This window comes from Aureobasidium pullulans (assembly GCF_000721785.1).
Source record: "Aureobasidium pullulans EXF-150 unplaced genomic scaffold scaffold_7, whole genome shotgun sequence".
In the NCBI taxonomy this organism is placed as follows: Eukaryota; Fungi; Ascomycota; class Dothideomycetes; order Dothideales; family Saccotheciaceae; genus Aureobasidium; species Aureobasidium pullulans.
The window spans coordinates 1-17,437 of NW_021941027.1; the positions used below are offsets into that span (position 1 = coordinate 1).

At 51.0% G+C, this 17,437-nt stretch overlaps 6 protein-coding genes across 6 annotated transcripts; 4 read left to right on the forward strand and 2 right to left on the reverse strand.

The window, feature by feature from the left end:
• Nucleotides 1-704: 704 nt before the first annotated feature.
• M438DRAFT_396297 (MFS quinate transporter QutD) lies at nt 705-2,556 on the forward strand (the record flags this gene model as incomplete). The annotated part of the gene is made up of 5 exons (XM_029909258.1): nt 705-796; nt 857-1,014; nt 1,062-1,169; nt 1,221-1,580; nt 1,633-2,556. The coding sequence occupies 5 exons, from the start codon at nt 705-707 to the stop codon at nt 2,517-2,519; spliced, it is 1,605 nt and encodes a 534-aa protein (XP_029761382.1). The 3' UTR covers nt 2,520-2,556.
• Nucleotides 2,557-3,312: 756 nt separating this feature from the next.
• On the forward strand, nt 3,313-4,752 carry M438DRAFT_344584 (uncharacterized protein). Its single transcript, XM_029905261.1, has one exon. The coding sequence runs from the start codon at nt 3,555-3,557 to the stop codon at nt 4,716-4,718; it is 1,164 nt and encodes a 387-aa protein (XP_029761383.1). The 5' UTR covers nt 3,313-3,554; the 3' UTR covers nt 4,719-4,752.
• A 30-nt stretch (nt 4,753-4,782) lies between these two features.
• Nucleotides 4,783-5,742, reverse strand: M438DRAFT_272019 (Ribokinase-like protein; the record flags this gene model as incomplete). The annotated part of the gene is made up of 1 exon (XM_029900525.1): nt 4,783-5,742. One exon carries the CDS (start codon nt 5,740-5,742, stop codon nt 4,783-4,785), a length of 960 nt encoding a protein of 319 aa, XP_029761384.1.
• A 515-nt stretch (nt 5,743-6,257) lies between these two features.
• On the forward strand, nt 6,258-7,327 carry M438DRAFT_271536 (dihydrodipicolinate synthetase; the record flags this gene model as incomplete). The annotated part of the gene is made up of 3 exons (XM_029900490.1): nt 6,258-6,414; nt 6,470-6,735; nt 6,785-7,327. The coding sequence occupies 3 exons, from the start codon at nt 6,258-6,260 to the stop codon at nt 7,325-7,327; spliced, it is 966 nt and encodes a 321-aa protein (XP_029761385.1).
• A 1,680-nt stretch (nt 7,328-9,007) lies between these two features.
• Nucleotides 9,008-11,525, forward strand: M438DRAFT_271493 (uncharacterized protein; the record flags this gene model as incomplete). The annotated part of the gene is made up of 2 exons (XM_029900487.1): nt 9,008-9,205; nt 9,255-11,525. The coding sequence occupies 2 exons, from the start codon at nt 9,008-9,010 to the stop codon at nt 11,523-11,525; spliced, it is 2,469 nt and encodes an 822-aa protein (XP_029761386.1).
• Nucleotides 11,526-11,776: 251 nt separating this feature from the next.
• Nucleotides 11,777-16,104, reverse strand: M438DRAFT_316586 (Non-ribosomal peptide synthetase C-terminal; the record flags this gene model as incomplete). The annotated part of the gene is made up of 1 exon (XM_029902702.1): nt 11,777-16,104. Exon 1 carries the CDS (start codon nt 16,070-16,072, stop codon nt 11,777-11,779), a length of 4,296 nt encoding a protein of 1,431 aa, XP_029761387.1. The 5' UTR covers nt 16,073-16,104.
• Nucleotides 16,105-17,437: the final 1,333 nt, after the last annotated feature.

Sequence of the window (17,437 nt, forward strand, 5' to 3'; positions counted from 1 at the left end):
TTTTAATACTCTTACTTACTTCTCTCTACTAAACACTTTTAATACTCTTACTTACTTCTCTCTACTAAACACTTTTAATACTCTTACTTACTTCTTTCTACTAAATAAAATCTAGCTATCTCCCTTACATTTTCTTATAACTATTACTATAAATACTTTAAATACTCCCTCCTACGTATAACTACAATTAAACAAGATACAAGAAATCCAAATAAGCCATTCTTTTTATAGTGTAGCAATTATAGATACCCTACTTCCGCTTTAAATATTCATTGACCTAATTAATATAGATCGGACCCCCCGAAATTAAACGGATCGGACCCCCCTAAAATTTCCCCCCCCACCCAAAATCAAATGGATTAGGCCCCGATCTGTAACTTTATGGAGGGTTAGCACAAGTCAGATTCTTCTTCGTCGGCTCGCTTTACCTTATTTACATCGCTAAGATGGGTCGGATCGGCAGCTGGCGAGCATTAGACAGCCAACGAATCCTTCCTCCAAGTTTACTCCCGACAGCAACACCCGTCGCATGTCTAAACGCCTCATCGCATGAAATCGATACCAAAGTACCCCATGGGGTGATCCGCGGAGGAAAACGCCTCTTCTTGAAGTTATATATGTATCACAAACCATTTCCCCATACTTCATAATCACAAGCTCGCCGGTTCATTGTTCATCACATCAGCTCCGCTAAAAGCATCAAGATGGGAGGTCTACACGCAGTCGAGGATCGACCAACCCCTAAAGAGGTATACAACTGGCGACTATATACCGAGGCCCTGATCATTGCAACAGGGTCCTTGCTGCAAGTCTTAAATAAGCCGACGACAGCGACTACCTCACTGACATATTCTAGCTTCGGTTATGACTCGGCCTTTGTAGGCACCACCATTGCTCGCGCCAGCTTCAAGAGCGACTTTGGCATCACAAAGGCTACCGCTGCCAGTATCTCAAGCAACATCACCTCGGCCTTCCAAGCAGGTGCATTCTTCGGCGCCTTGTTCTGTTATTTCCGTCAGTCGATTTACGTATCACGCGCTCATGATTATCACTGACATCAGCAGTCACGGAACGCGTGGGTCGCAAGTGGGCTTTACAAGTAAACGTCGTGGTTTTCATCATCGGGGCTGTCTTGATGACAGTCGCCACTCACCAACTTTCTTTCATCTGTAAGACAATCCTCGCTCTGCCATCAATATCAAGCTGACAAGACAATACAGATGCAGGTCGTGTACTGACCGGTCTCGGATGCGGTGCCATCACTGCGACTGTTCCCAGCTACATCGCCGAGCTCTCTGTTCCTTCGATTCGCGGTATTCTGACTGGTCTCTTCGAAATAGCATACCAGGTTGGATCAGTCATCGGCTTCTGGGTCAACTACGGAATCAACAATAATATGAATGTCAAGTCTTCATTGAGCTGGAGAATACCCATGGCTATTCAGCTGATTCCAGCTGCAATCTTGTTGGCAGGAGGCTTCTTCTTGCATGAAAGTCCTTTGTGGCTTATGCGCAAGGGTCGCGAGGCAGAAGCAAAGGAGGCCCTTGTCCAGCTCCGTCACCTTCCTGTTGAGCATGAGTGTGAGCATTGTACCAACTCTTCTTCTAGTCTTCCCATACTGACTGCAATCAGATCTCCAAGAAGATGTTAGAGACATGCAGAGCAGATTAGACGAAGAGGCAACGATCGCCGCACGTTACGGCAATGGCTCTCTGGCTTTCATTCGTGGCGCACTCAACGAATTGTCTCGCCCAGGCATGCGTAATCGTGTTCTTCTAGTCTTTTGCGCTTTCGCCCTCCAAAACCTTTCGGGTGCTTCAGCAATCAACTACTACTCGCCAACACTGTTCGGATCGCTCGGCGTGACAGATATCCCGCTATACACTGGTATCTACGGACTTGTCAAGGCTGTTGCATCAATCATCTACTACATCTTCTTCATCGACGTGATTGGTCGTCGTCATCCTGTACTGGTCTCATCAGTGGCTTGCTCTCTCTGTCTGTGGTTTGTCGGAGCTTACGTCAAAGTCGGACATCCTGCAGATGCCATTGCTGCTGGTGTACCTTTGTCGGCATCCACAGCAGCTGGTGGTCGAGCTGCGATTGGCATGATTATGATTTACTCCATCTTTTGGTCCTTCGGTCTGAACGCTATCCCTTGGATTGTCTCAGCTGAGATCTTCCCTGGCTCTCTCCGAGTTCTTACCGGAACCTACGCTGCACTTTGTCAATGGCTCGTCCAGTTCGTCATGACCAAAGCGTTACCGTACATCTTCAGTTCTTTCGGTTATGGTACGTGGTTCTTCTTTGCTGCATGGATGTTGGTCGCCACTGTTTGGACATACTTCTCCATGCCTGAGACTAAGGGTTTGACTATCGATCAGATGGACGCAATCTTTGGATATCAAGGTCATGGGAGTGCAGCTGATACTGAGTACGGTATGAGCAATAAGCAAGGAACTGACTCGGTGGAGAAGGTCGGCGCCACCGCCACAGAACATACTGAGAGGGTACAATAAACACATAGCATAAGTTGCGATTGGAAAATGTTCATGCAGATAAGTTGTTCCACTCGCGACATTTCCCTCGTGTGGCCCTAATCTCTGGGCATCTGTCGCCAGAGAACCGGTCCAAACGTAGCTTTGAGCGCCGAAACTTATCTGATGGTGAACATGAGACTCAGGGACCAAGATAGATTGAAGTAAATAATCAAATAGGAAGTCAAAGTCATCGAATCTTCCAATCGAAGATGAAGGCAGGGTCATAGGACTGACGAGTGGAAGCCGAGATCGGAGGTTCGAGCTTCTTCTCGGCAGCTGCGGCAAGAGTCGACGAATTCACCTTCCGGCATGAACGATCAACACCGACAACATGAACCAAGCAGGAACGGCAACACGGTGCGACTGGGAAGGTCAAGACTTGGGTGCCTAACATGTAAGCGAAGGAAGGTGCGATGCAACGAGCAACGGCCGAGATGCTCGCACTGTGAGCGACTCAATCTACAATGCGCCTGGAAGTCCAACGCCGCACTCGCTGTTGCCTTGTCGCAGCATGCCGTGGACGCGACTTCCCAAGCGACTCTCATCCATCCGACTTGGACTTCCCAAGCCGCCGCCGCCTTCACTGCAGACTCGACGTCGCCCGTCACGTCGCAGCAAGCTCCCGCAGTTGACAACTTCTTCGACTATGCCGGCTTCATGTGGGACAACCCTGAGTGGTGGCAGCAGTACCAGACCATCGACGCGTCTCTAGCCACGACTCAAGTCGACAACACCATGTCCGACCTCTTCAGTTCACCCAACACGAACTCGCCAGCACTCACAGCCACCGAAGAGACGCGCCGTCTCGAGCACTCCCACCCGCATCAACCAGCAGCAGCATCAGCCTCGGCGTCGCAACAAGCACAATCAGAAAGAGCTGGGAACATGGTACAAGACACACAAACGGGGGATCACCTGCTGCTGGACTACTTCTTGCATAGCACTGTCCCCCCCATCCTTGCGCCAGTCGAAACGCGCCAACAATGGTCTTCGATGCGCCGACACTTCCTCGTCATGGCCCAAGAGTCGCCCATGGTGCGCCTGGCTTTGTTGAGCTTCTCTGATCTGCTACTGCATCGTCGCCAGAACTCGACCATGTCTCCCGATGGCCAAAGGTATCATCAAGACTCTTCCCGCGAGTTGGCGAGTAGCGTCACTGGTGCCGGGACAGCTGTCACAAAGCGCGAGCATCTTCTGGCGACTTGCTTCTTCCTCAGCTACGTGGACATCCTGGGAGGCCGAACCGAAGCCGCCCATGGAAGCTTGAAGGCAGCATACACCATCTTTGACCAGGGCGACAAGGCCAGCTTCGGCCCTCTCGAGATCCGAATACTCTCTTGGATCCGGCTACTGGATGGACGCGCTGTCTCTGCAGGAGGCGAAGGTCTGTTCCTTTCAGATGATGAAGCGTCAGAGATGCTTGTACAACCGTCACCAGCTGGCTTGGAGAGTTTACCAGGAGATCTGGACACGACCAACGACATGGATCAGAACGCCGAGATCGAGGATGTCCTGTTCCAAGCACTCTACCAACCTGGCGCTGTATTCTTCCAGAAGGTGCAGTCTTTCATGGGTCGCATATCGAAGATTGACCCATGGCATCGGAGTCGAGGCACCGTCTCCGATGAGACAGAAGTCATGATTGTCGCTGCAAACATCACAAAAGACCTTGACAAACTGTTCGACGCTCGACCTCGACTCATGGACTACGCAGCAAAGGGCCAGCTGACACCCCAATACCTCAACCCCCACCTCTCGCATACCATCACAAGAGCCTTCCGGACATATGCCAGCAACTTCTACGCGAGCAAGGTACACCTCCATCGAGTCGCATACAAGTCCTTGCCTCTGGCACCGGAAACAGTCCTAGCACTTGCAAAGATCAGGGAGCTTGCAAGGATGATGGTTGATACGCCGTCGGAATCTGGTGTCGGAGGCGAGCCTCTGCCGGTGAACATGCTTTGGCCCCTCTTGATGCTTGGATCTGAAGAAGATGACGCACAAGAAAGAGCTTGGATCAGAACCCAGATATGCAGGATGCAAGAAGTCGCGACGAATGCTCACATGACAGCCCAAGTCCTGGACGAGGTGCAGAAGATGCAAGATGCGACAAAAACAAGGGTGGACATTCGAAGCATCATGCACAAGATTTTCGATGCATGTTTTGCCATTGTGTGATTGAACCTCTTAGTATGAACACTTGCTTTGACCCCGTTGTACCGCTCCTACGTCTTCACATCAATTACAACTCATCCATCCAAGGAATACTCTGTTGAGCGCCTCTTCGCTGGACCGTCACTGCTGCAGCGCTGTTGGCCTTCTGGACTGCGCTCGCTATTTTGAAGTCTCCTTTCACAATTTCCATTGCGTACGCGCCGATAAACGTGTCTCCAGCTGCCGTCGTGTCAACTACGTCCACCTGCCCTGCCTGAATCAATCCCTCCTCGCCAGATATTGAGTCAAGATAGAACACTCCTCTTCCTCCGAGAGTGATGATGACATGCTGGACTCCGTAGCTTTGGAACTTGCGAGCAATTGTTGACAAGCCAGACAAGGTCGCGAGGTCGCTCTCCAGACAACTCGCCAGGAACGAAGCTTCCGTCTCGTTCATCACAAGATGTGCGAGGCCGTCGTAGTACTTGGTAGGTATCTTTTGTGCTGGCGCAGGATTCAGAAGAATCGGCACGTTATGCGTCTTCGCGGTCTCCATGACTTGCAGAACAGTGTTCAAGGGTACTTCCAGCTGCATGATGATGAGGTCAGGTCGTGGTGTAGGAAGACTGACGAGCTCCGATGGAGAGAGCGTGTCATTTGCTTCAGCGCAGAACAAAATTCGATTCTCTGCTGTCGCTTGCTCCACCATGACAAAAGCCGATCCTGTCCTTTGGTCTTGTCTGACTTTGACGCCGGACATGTCGACGCCGTGTGCTCGCATACCAGTCAAAATCATCTCCCCGTGAGCGTCATCACCGACAGCACCTATCATTTGTACCGAAGCCAGAGGCGTGCTACCTCCGTTGCGAGATCTTGACAACTTTGCGCATGCGACGGCCTGGTTTGCTCCCTTTCCCCCCATGCTGATAGCAGACGATGATGCTCTGAATGTCTCGCCAGCATCCGGAATTCGACGTGTATATACTGCAATGTCGACATTGAGTGAGCCTATGACGGCGATGATGGGAGGGTCGAAAGTATCGGGCATCTTGATTTCCAGTATGACACAAAGCAGCACAGGAGCAGTCGCGTTCTCCAGCTCGATCGATCACGAATGATATCGGCCACAAAGTTGATTATTACATGCTTTCAAAAATTAGTGATAGTGGTAGTAAGCAACAGATCAAGACAACGGAAGTAGTTGTCGGATGTGGTCGGCGCAAGCAACAGCTGCGTTATTCCCTGTCATGCCGATGATTCCGAGTCGGGTCGCGACGTTCTAAGCCGATCGGATGTCGTTTTGGTGGAGCTGCGGAGTCACCGATCTCACTCCACAGCACCCCACAACTGGCGAGCAGCGACGAGCCGACCGCATACCACATGGATAAGAGTGGATGTTTGTCTAAAGAGACTACCGACACGACAGCTCGTCGCGTCGATGACAACTAAGATGCGAGCTGACTTGGCCTACCGCTCCGATATGTAGTTCCACACTCCCACAAGCTTTTCAATCAAACAATTTCCTACCCTCGAGTCCGCAGTCAACAATCTCGACTATCTACAATGGTTCACAGCACTACATCAAGATCCTTCCCTCCAGGTATCCCAGGTATCCATGTACCAAGCCTCACGTGGTTCGCCGATGATGCTAGTCAAGAGATTGATTGGCCTACGCAAAGCAAGCACCTTGAGTTCCTGATTTCGTCAGGTCTTCATGGCAGTATGTTATTTGTTCCTCATAGACTCTGCACCAGTTGCTTACAGGATTTGCTCAGTCGTCCTCGCCGGTACCAACGGAGAAGCTGTCACACTTTCGCTCAAGGAGAAGTCTGATCTGGTCAGCACAACTCGCAGACTTGCCAACGATCTCGGCCGACCAGATATCACAATCACACTCGGATGCGGTGGTCAAAGCACAAGAGATGTTATTGCAGAGACTAGACTCGCCAAGGAAGCTGGTGCCGACTTTGCGCTTGTGCTCGTACCAAGTTACTTCCACTTTGCTATGAATGAGGACGCAATCGTGGAGTTTTTCCAAGAGGTGAGAATATTCCATCACGTATGTGGGCCGGCGTCTGACTTCTTCTAAGCTCGCCGATGCATCTCCCATGCCCGTCTTGATCTACAACTTCCCCGGGGTCGTCGCTGGCCTCGACATCAATTCCGATATGCTCTCAAAGCTAGGCGCACATCCCAACATCGTCGGTGTCAAGCTCACATGCGGCGGTATCGCGAAAGTCGTTCGAGTCCGCGCTCAATTCTCTCCTTCAGAGTTCTGCGCTCTTGCCGGTCAAAGCGACTGGCTTGTCCCCGCTCTCGCTGTCGGTAGCACTGGCACAATCACTGGTGTCGCAAACCTATACCCCAGATACTGCATTCAGATCTACGACTTGTGGATGCAAGGCAAGACCAAGGAGGCTGAGGCGGCACAACTCGAGCTTGCAAAGATGGAGTGGGGTTTTGCCAAGGGTGGTATCAATGGCACAAAATGGGTCGTCGCAAAACTCAGGGGATATTCGCTCGACGGTTGTCATTGCAGAAGGCCGTACCCGAAGTTTGTGGATGCAAAGAAGCAGGCGTGGATTTTCGAGACGGTAAGCCCACTGCAGGACAACGAGCAGGAACTGGCATGAGTTGGTTTGACCAGAAAGCAATACTGTATACAAGCACAATCACAAAGCGCCTACGAGTCCCTATGAGACTTGTTTACTCTCTTTAAGTGATCGGATACTCCAGTCGATTCATCGGGCCCGTTACTACCTATCTCCCGGGAGTAGCGAATGATGGAAACACATGAGATCTCTTAAGATTGGGAATGCGACAAACCTAGAAGGAACCACCTTGGGCGATTATCAACTACTTTCGAGGTACGGTCTTGCAACTCTGGTGAATGAGTGAATGAGGCTGGCGCTTCGAAACCATCGAGATACGATGACATTCGCTCAAGCCACAGAGTCACCGAGGCAGCCCATGGTACTTTTTAAGGCGCGATGTGAAGTCGCCTGCAGAGTAACTTCCCCACTCCATCACAAATGCTAAGAATAAACCTTATCTGGCAAGCTGTCGGGTGCATGCCGAGCCCGGTGAAGTGCGGAGATAAGGTCGCGTCCTGACGGTTGCCACTCTTGCATTCATCCGGGCCGCTTTCGTCTTTGCGACATCCCAAACCTGAATTCCCACATTCAGATCTTCGACAACACGACTTGCAACCCATCTTACGCAAAACATCCCGGAGAAACAGAGGCGCCACTGCATCAATGAATTGGAATTGTCACACTGAACATGACCTTTCTGGAAACAGAGGCGAAACTCAGTGCAGCCTCCAAGAGCTGTGCCGCTTCATGCAACATGCAAGAACTATTGACGCAGCTCACCCAAAAACAAGGTTGGTCAGCAGCAAGAGTTCACTCAACTACCGCGTTCCTGGGACCTGCATGCGCATGTACAGGGTATGTTTGTAGCCGTTGACAGCGCGCACATGGAGCATTCGCTTGATCATTGGTCACGACTAATCGAGGAATATACCAACTCTGGAGCCGGCCGTCCTCCTGGAACGCGCTATTCGACAGCCGCAGGGAACCTCTCGACCAACAACTTCACCATGCCGGATCTAGGAGACCTCTGTAGCTCCAGAGCGTACTATCACATCGCCCGCAGCCTTCCTTGCATCCCCCACACCCTCCTTGTCTCCCAAGCGCGAAGCAATTGTGCAGACCTTCTAATTTTGAAACAATCTCCGGCCTAGCCACACACCATTTTATGCGGCTTTCATCAAGTTGATCGACGACCAAGCTTTCCCTCGGCCGTCTTCGGTCCTGATCCGTCAACAATCGCTACTTCTGGCAGGAGGTGGAAGCATTTTTCCGTCGAAACTCGAGCTGAATATCTAGCGGGTGCTGGGAACATGTACCATTGGATTTGCGCAAGCCACCTCGAGAGATGCGGCAGCCCAGAGTGCGAGCTGAGCCCAACATCGATCTGGATTTGACTGTGCAGGACGATGTTTCTCTGGAACTAAAAGGTCTAAGCATGGTATCTCCCAACATAAGCCACCTTTCCTTCTATTTCAAGTTGCTCCATATATCCCCCTCTCCTTGAGACATCTTCTGTCGTACATCTTCAGCAAAGAGCAGCCGTACGACATCTTGTGCTTCCATCAGTCGTCCAGCATGGGTCTGAAAACATACTTTCGCAAGCCTGGCAAGGATGCCCAGTCTCCCACTGAGAAGGGAGAAGATATCCCACCTATGCCCACCACACCCGCTTGCTACACACCTCGTTCAAGGGAATCTGCTGGTCTGGAAGGTATCCCCATGCAACGACTCAATGATGCAAAATGCGATGTCATGGTCAATCACGTCTGGTCTGAGCAAGCGAAACTTCTTTGGAACATTGGAAACGACGACGAGGGTGTGGTGATCAAGAAATCGCGAGGCCAATATGTGTGTTGTCCTCCGGACTTACGCAGACCGGATGGTTTCCTGGAAGCAGTCCAGGCACTAAATGTCAAGGTATGTTCTTAACCACGGTTTTCGAGATACTTTGGCTGATTAGACTTAGAGCGCCATGACAGTCAACACTCGTGTCATCAACATCCTCCTACAAGAAAGCCACTTCAGTTTCATGCCGATAGGCGATGACCTTCGACTCCAGATCCTTCCCGACATGTCATGTTTGAGCCGTTGCGCAAAACATCAATTTGCTGCCTTCATCGCTGACAGACGACTCCTGGTAGTCTGGGATGACCAACCTGAGAATCTCATTGCCCGAGCTGAGAAGATCGAAAGAGGTCTCATGGCCATGATCTGGTCAAGCGACACAGCAGATGAAACCAACGAGAAAAGCAACAAGGATAGTCGAGTCTCTATCCAGGAGCTGGATATGCCTCAGAGCGAAGAATGTCTAGCAGAGAAACCACGTCGCGTGGTTTTACTGCACTCAATCACAACTGGGCTCACGCTTTGTTTGATTCTTGTCGTCCTTGGTGCTGGCTACAGAAAAATCGTCAAAGAGATTGCATACGATAACAGCTACACCCGACTGGCACTGATCGCGGTCGCTCCGGTCACGACATGGCTGGCTTTTTTTTTCTTCCAGGCTCTCATTTCAAACATTCTCCAGATCTTCGGCCCGATCAGTCAAGTACAGGAGAACACCAAGTATTACTCTGGTCTACCACCAAAGCGACTCTCAAGCAATGGACCGCTACCTCATGTCACTATCCAGTGCCCTGTCTATAAAGAAGGTTTGCAGACGGTCATCGCTCCGACAGTGTATTCGATCAAGGCTGCCATCTCGACATACGAAATGCAAGGCGGCACGGCGAATATTTTCATCAATGATGATGGCATGCAACTACTGTCAGCCGAAGAAGCGCGCGCTCGTCAAGATTTCTACGAAGAACACAGCATCGGCTGGGTGGCGCGTCCTCGTCATGATCCAAAAGGAGAACACAACCCTGTCCCATTCCTCCGTCGCGGCAAGTTCAAGAAGGCGTCAAACATGAACTATGCTCTCTGGGTCAGTAACAGGATCGAGGACAAGATCAGTGCTGGTGGCCATCGACCTGATTACTGGACACAAGAAGACGAAGTTGCTTCCTACGTTAGGGCCCTTGAGGAAGTGATCGAAGAGGATGAAGGCCGTACCTGGGCAGACGGCAACATTCGCATGGGAGATTACGTGCTTCTCATCGATTCTGATACGCGAGTTCCGACGGATTGCCTGCTCGATGCGGTCAGCGAGATGACCCATTCACCACAAGTCGCCATCATCCAGTACTCATCAGGCGTGATGAACGTGACAGAATCATTCTTCGAAAACGGCATCACATTCTTTACGAATTTGATCTACACGCAGATCAAATATGGTATCGCAAGCGGTGACGTTGCACCCTTCGTAGGTCATAATGCTATACTTCGCTGGTCTGCGGTACAAGATATTGCATACGATTGCCCAGACGATTCTCGAGAGAAGTATTGGTCAGAGTCGACTGTATCAGAGGACTTCGATATTGCCCTTCGCTTGCAATCTTCAGGATACCTTGTTCGCTTCGCTAGCTATACTGGAGACGGCTTCAAGGAAGGCGTGTCGCTCACGGTGTACGATGAGTTGGCTCGCTGGGAGAAGTATGCTTATGGCTGCAGCGAGTTGATTTTCCATCCCTTCCGATACTGGCCAACCCGAGGACCGTTTACTAAGCTATTTCGCACGTTTGTCATGTCGGGAATGCCACTGCCGTCGAAGCTCACTATCCTGTCATATATCGGGACCTATTACGCCATTGGATCCGCATGGTTGTTCACACTGATCAATTATTTCATCGTCGGATGGTTCAATGAGCTTCTCGATAAATACTACCTCAACTCGTTCCAGGTCTACTTGTCGATCATCGTGGTGTTTACAGCTCTTGGAAACGTCTCGCTTGCCATCCTTCGTTATCGGATCGGAGAACAATCTCTTGTACAAGCATTGATCACCAATTTCAAGTGGGCACCACTCATGATAATGTTCATGGGCGGGTTATCACTCCATGTCTCGCAAGCTCTTCTATCGCATCTGTTCAGTGTCGACATGAACTGGGGAGCAACTTCCAAGGAAGTGGAGAACACGACGTTCTTCAAAGAGGTGCCCAAACTGATAAGGAATTTCAGATTCACCTTCTTGTTTTGTTTAGTACTGTCGGTTGGCATGGTACTGCTGGCAACTGTTGTACCTGAGTTTTGGAGGATTGATCAGTTCATCGCCATCTATCCACTTGGGACCATTGTTGTCAGTCACTTTCTCCAGCCAATCGTGCTGAATCCTAGCCTTATGCTTTTCACCTGGTAGTCGCGCTGTGTTGAATATGATGGACGGTACGACGGCAGGTCACATGTCAGGACAGCGGTAGAATCATGCAATAATAATGTTTTGTTTCGTTTTCATACGGACGATTGACAAGAATATGGAGGTTCTGACTTTCTCTTCCTTCGCATTCAAGATCTGCGATTTGCTCTTGACCTCCATTCTTGTGCGACATATATGAGCCAATCGCAAAGTGCATTCGTTGGAAGTTTTTGCGGGATAGGCATCAACAGATCTTACAGCTCCGATAGTCGCACGTCGCCGCTCGAACCGGACGCATTACCTGAACCTGCTCTTCTTGCGCGCGGGACAACAGGCGCACCCTCCCATGCTGTCCCTTGTGGTAACACTTCTCCTTTCATGAGCAGCGACAAGCTTCCAAGCTGCGCCCCATCCTCAACTCTACTCCCTGGCAAACAGACGGAGAACGTCTTGAGGCAAGCTCGGCGTCCAACAGATACATTGCCAACCTTCATAACGCGGTCCTCGAAGAGATGAGTCTGCGCACCACACATTTGGTTGACAATACACTCATCGCCAAAAGTGACACAGTCATATTCTGTAATGTCGCTGGAGAACAGCGTTACTCGTGAGCCAACGGAAGCGCCCATGAGGCGGAAACACATGGCTAGATAAGGCGTTCCGACCAATTGGGATGCTAGCAAAGGCTCAGTGAGAGTCTCCCAGGTGCTTGTGACAGCTTCGCTCAGCCAGACGTCAAGACTCCAAAGAGGCCACTCGGCTGGTTTGTAGCGACCGATGAGAATCCATTTAATCAGAGCTGTGAACGTCAAGGCAGGTAAAGCGAAGAGGAACAGATAGAAGAGTGGTAGCATGAGTAGAGTGCGAACTGCACCAATCTTGTGGTAGCCGTCGTGAGCAATTTGCAGTCCAAAACCAAGGCCGAAGATTATGATGGCGCGCGGTATCACGATGCGGAGACCTTCGATAAGCAGTCGTGCAGCAATACGACCACCAGAAGGTCGGAAGAGGAGACTGTCCTCGTGGCCCTCAGCTCGCTGACGATTGGGCATCAGGACTGGCGGAGATCCAAAGCATGAACTGTTGCTTGCCATGGGCGTGTCTGCAGGAGGGGCTATGGACAGCACACCAAGTAGGGTTCCTGACGCTAGTGTTGTACCCTGAGGAAGCACGGATGCGTTGCCTGCGAAAGCACGGGGTTCGAGTTTGGTCTTCTTGAGTGTTACCTGGTTTCTTCTCACCACACCCTCTCCCATGATAACCGCGTCGGCAACGAAGCTTTCTTCACCAATTTCCAGTAGCTCGAATGGGACATTGCGAGCAGTCGAGATTTCAGCACGCTTGCCAATCTTGGTTCCGAGTGCTCTTAGAAAGGGAACAATGTAGAGGGTAGCGAAGACCGGGTGAAGAACGTCCAATGCAAGGTCCATCAATCGATCGATGAACCATTTACGAAGGAAGAACATGCTGTAGATGCTGTAAGAACCCTCCTTGAGACGGCCGAGGAAAAGATGGCGGTAGACCAATAGCTGTGCAAATACCAGGACCTGGTAAGCAAAGGTAATTGGAATCGAGAGAATTGCAACCTGTTGCCATCCGCTAATGGTTCGAATATCGAGTACATCGAATAGAATCAGTCCAGGGATTTGAGGAAGAAAGTACAATAGTGGCAACACCAGAAACGCGATGAGCCCATTCCCAAGAAGCATGGCTGTTGCCCGAGCTTTCGACGGTCTGGTGTCTTGTGGTCGTGCTGAGTCGTCTGCGTTTTTAATCCTGTCAAGACGTGCAGGTGATCCATGGAAGCGGTGGAAGCTAGGAATTGTCATGCCAGAAGGTACAAGAGAAAGCGACGCGACTTCTGCTTCCTCGCCAACAGTCGTGCCACCTTCAATCGCGCAACGAGATCCAATACTTGCACCATTCTCGATGACGATTCGCCTAAGGATCAATTTTCCCCTCTCGATGGTAGATACACCGAGCAAGACATCGCCTCCTATGACAACGTCGTCTCCTATCTCGACAAGATCGTGACAGGGGCCAATCTGCAGCGCGCCAAGATGGCAAAACCGTCCAACTTTCGCTCCCATCGCTCGTAGAAAGAAGGGGTAGAGTCCAGAATCCGCGATCAACTTTGGGTTTGCCAATGAGGTCACGCGATCCACCAGCCACCAGCGAAAATAGTAGACACCGTATAGTGGGTGCTCACCTGGTCGCACTCTTCCAAGAATCAACCATTTGCTTGTAATGGCCACAACACTCAGAGCAGGTGGGATCACCACGAATACTGCGTAGGCTGTCAAGATAGCAAAGCCGATTCTGCCAGCGACCGCGTGGAAGTCGAAGAGCAGATAAGGAACCAGAATCTCGATCGACTGCAAGAAGAAGATGAAAAGCAGCGGTAGAATCTGAGCTATGCCGCAGAGCACGAATTTCGCTTGTGATATTGGTAGGTATTCTCCGGTCCAAGGACCAGTACCCTCATCATCGTATAGCGAGTCAACCTCGTTGATGTCAACGTAAGGGCTTTTAGTCCTCGGGGAGATATCAAAACGAGACGCGATGTTGGCAGGAGTTCTCGCTTCGTAAATGTCGGCGAGACCTATAGAAGCAAAAGGTCGAGTATTGCCCATACCAAGCTGTGCCTGACGCAGTCGCGACACTAAGATTGCTACTATCAGCGAGTGACCGCCTAAATCGTTAAAGATGTCGCTGTCAGGCTTGATGCGAACTTGTGGGAACAGTGGCGATAAAGTGGTCAACATCAGACCTAACACTCCATCTGCTGGAAGGATGGAGCCCAATGAGTCGATGTCGTCGTCCTCGTTGTGCCGGGCAGCCTGCGCATCTGCTCTTTCAGCATGGATTCGAGCAGAAATCCCTTGCAGGGCTTTCGCATTGATTTTGCCACTTGGTAGTCGAGGCATCTCATGCGACCGAAGGAAGAACGTCCCTTCTGGCCGCATATAGGATGGCAAGCTATCAAATGCAATCTGACTGATGGCGACAGTATCGGGGACAGCACCTTCGCTGAGGACTACGAACGCCTCTAGACGAGCGGACTCCGAGTTGGCATTGGCCAATATAACAGCTGCAGCTTGTACATCCGGTACGGCGTACAGTCGCGACTCGATCTCCCCGAGTTCGATGCGGAAACCACGGTGCTTCACTTGCGTGTCAATACGTCCAAGAAATACTATCTTCCCGTCCGCCTGCGTTTTCACAAGGTCTCCGGTGCGGTACAATCTCTCCCCAGTGCCAACTTTCAGAGGATGAGAGATGAATTTTTGAGACGTCAAGTCAGGGCGTCCAACGTAGCCAAGCCCAACACAGGGACCACCTATGGCAAGCTCCCCCTCAACTCCTTCACGCCACTCAAGAGGTTCGCAAGTCGCCAATGAAGAGTCGTCTGAGACAGGAAGAAGACAAGCATGATATCCTGGTAGTGGCTTGCCGATAGTGACTGGAACATCAGGTCGAAGCTCATCCCAAGTTGCGGTCACGGTGGTCTCGGTGGGACCATATGTGTTTATGATACGAAGACCAGGCCTTGCGATCCGGTTCACCAACGCGGGCGGGCAAGCTTCTCCGCCTAGATTGATCAGACGAACGAGAGATGGGAGCAGAGAACCCCCATCATCGGTCCGCGCGATATTCATGATACCGATCAGAGTTGGAACCGCGTTGACAAGAGTGACTCCGCGACTTGCCCAGACAGCAGGCAAGGCTGGTACATCTCTGCATTCCGCTCGGGTACCTATAGCAAGATGGCCGCCTCCAGCGATTGTGACCCACATCTCTTCAACGAACATGTCGAACGCTGGGCTAAAGCCATTCCAAACAATGTCTTGCGGACTTGTTTCCAAGACTTTTTGCTCGCTGAGAGAGAATATCAGCGCCGCAGAATGGGGAATGGCGATGCCTTTTGGTGTTCCAGTGGTCCCAGAGGTGTATATGAGATAGGCTGCATCGTGGGGCCGCGGACCAGACAATGCTGTACTTTGTGTGTTCAAGGCGAGTGGTGTTTGTGCTTCGTCAATCAACTCAGAGAACCCATGATATCGAATACATCCAGTCGCAGCGTCTCGTTCCGCTATGGCAACTCGCTCTTGTACTTCCCGGAGCTTGTCAGAGTGTGCCATGTCACTAATGACCAGGGAGACCGAAGCGTCGATGATACAGATGGCAGCACGCTCTGCAGGAACGTCGGGATCCAGAGGTAGCCATGTGGCGCCAGAATATGTCGTGGCAAGAATAGCAAGGATGAGCTCGAGACCTTTCTCTAGCCAAATTGCCACTGTTGGTACTCTGTCATCTTCGACATGGTGAGAAAGAGCAGCGATGCGAGTCGCCAATGAGGCAGCTATGGCATCTGCCTCAGCGTAGGTGGTTGTATGAAGGCCGGTTCCAGTCTGAACGGAATACGCGATGCTGTTAGGCTGTGTTTTCGCCATGTGTTGGAAGAGCTGTGGGAGTGTGGTAGCCGATCCTGGCGCGACAGGCTCCGCATCGAGTGGTGCATCTCCAATCAGAATACGGGGATCCATCATGACTGGCTCTGGTTCGATGAGCGGGGCAGAATTGTATAGAGCAAACGGAAGTGAGCAATTTCGTTATCGGTTACTTGGTGATGAGTCCGTTAGAGAGACCGAGCAGATGGGAATTGCAGTCTTGAACGCGAGGCAACGCTTGGAGGGAAATAGATCAAAAAACAGGCGAGAAACGTAAGGCGCTGAACATTGTCCATTTCGTGGTCATGACTGAGTATGACTCCATTTGGCACTGAGGCATTTTGAAGTCTGAGCCTTTGCTTTGGGCTTACGCCTACCCAGAATAGCATGTAGCGAAGATGAACAGGCCGGACCAAATTTGGAATTGGTCAGAAGCTGAGTGACTTGCATGCCGCGCGGCGCCAGATTGTCAATTCCTACGGTATAGACTTTGGGCGCTCGTATACCGCGCCAACGTCGTGGACCCCTCGGGCGGATGGACGGCTTGCGGTATTTGTCGACAAAGTCTGAATCGCCTTTGCGCGCATTGTAAGACCGTCACATCCAAGACACGTATTCATTCGGGTGTTCCCTTCCAGTAACGTGAAAATGTCGCCATGAGTGGAGTCTGTGATGCATTGTGCCATGATAATATGGAAGAACGTTGTTGTCAGGATCTGGAAGGAAACACATCTTGCATCTTGCCAAGCCAATTCAAGCACGTTGATCCCCGCTTCCGAAATGCTTGTGTGATCGGATCGAGGCGCCGGCGCGATGATTGCGTGTTCAAGGTTGGTGCTTATTTAGGACACAAGATGCGACACACAAATCAGAGATGACTGGGAACACACGTTCGCTCATCTAGTCACATTCTCACGCCCTGCCCTTGAACTTCACTTTTTTTCTCACCTTCTCACCCTGATGGCAATTCTCAAGAAGGCATGCCGCCAGTCTAGATCGCGACGCATTGGTACTTCACACTCACTATTTGAAAATGTGCCTTAGACACCTTGTGCATCTCATGGCTGCTATACTCTCTCTAGGATTGCCCTTGTCTGGCGATCTGGACATTCTCAAGACTCACATAGTATCATCACAACCTTCACGCCTGATACTCCCTGCTTGTTACGCTTCGGAGCTGCCTCAACAGAAGCGAGGCCTCCCTGAACCAGGCTGGATAAATTCTCTGACGATGGAAACACCTTCGCCACCAAGACGAGCCATAGCAGGCTTGGTCAGGCAACGTAGGTGTGTCGCACTACCCAGTCCAATCACCTGCTTGTTCTCTGTTAAGGGCTACCTCCTGCTCTGCTCTTGCACAGCTTTATCAGCCTCTTCCAGATTTACACAAACGATCAGTGCGGTCTCGACGTTTCCCGCCGCCTGAACGATCTTGAGGAACCCCTCACCGTCAAACGAACAACG

Excerpts from the sequence above, each read along its gene's own strand:
- M438DRAFT_344584 (XM_029905261.1), top strand. The coding sequence starts at position 3,555 with ATGGCCCAAGAGTCGCCCATGGTGCGCCTGGCTTTGTTGAGCTTCTCT.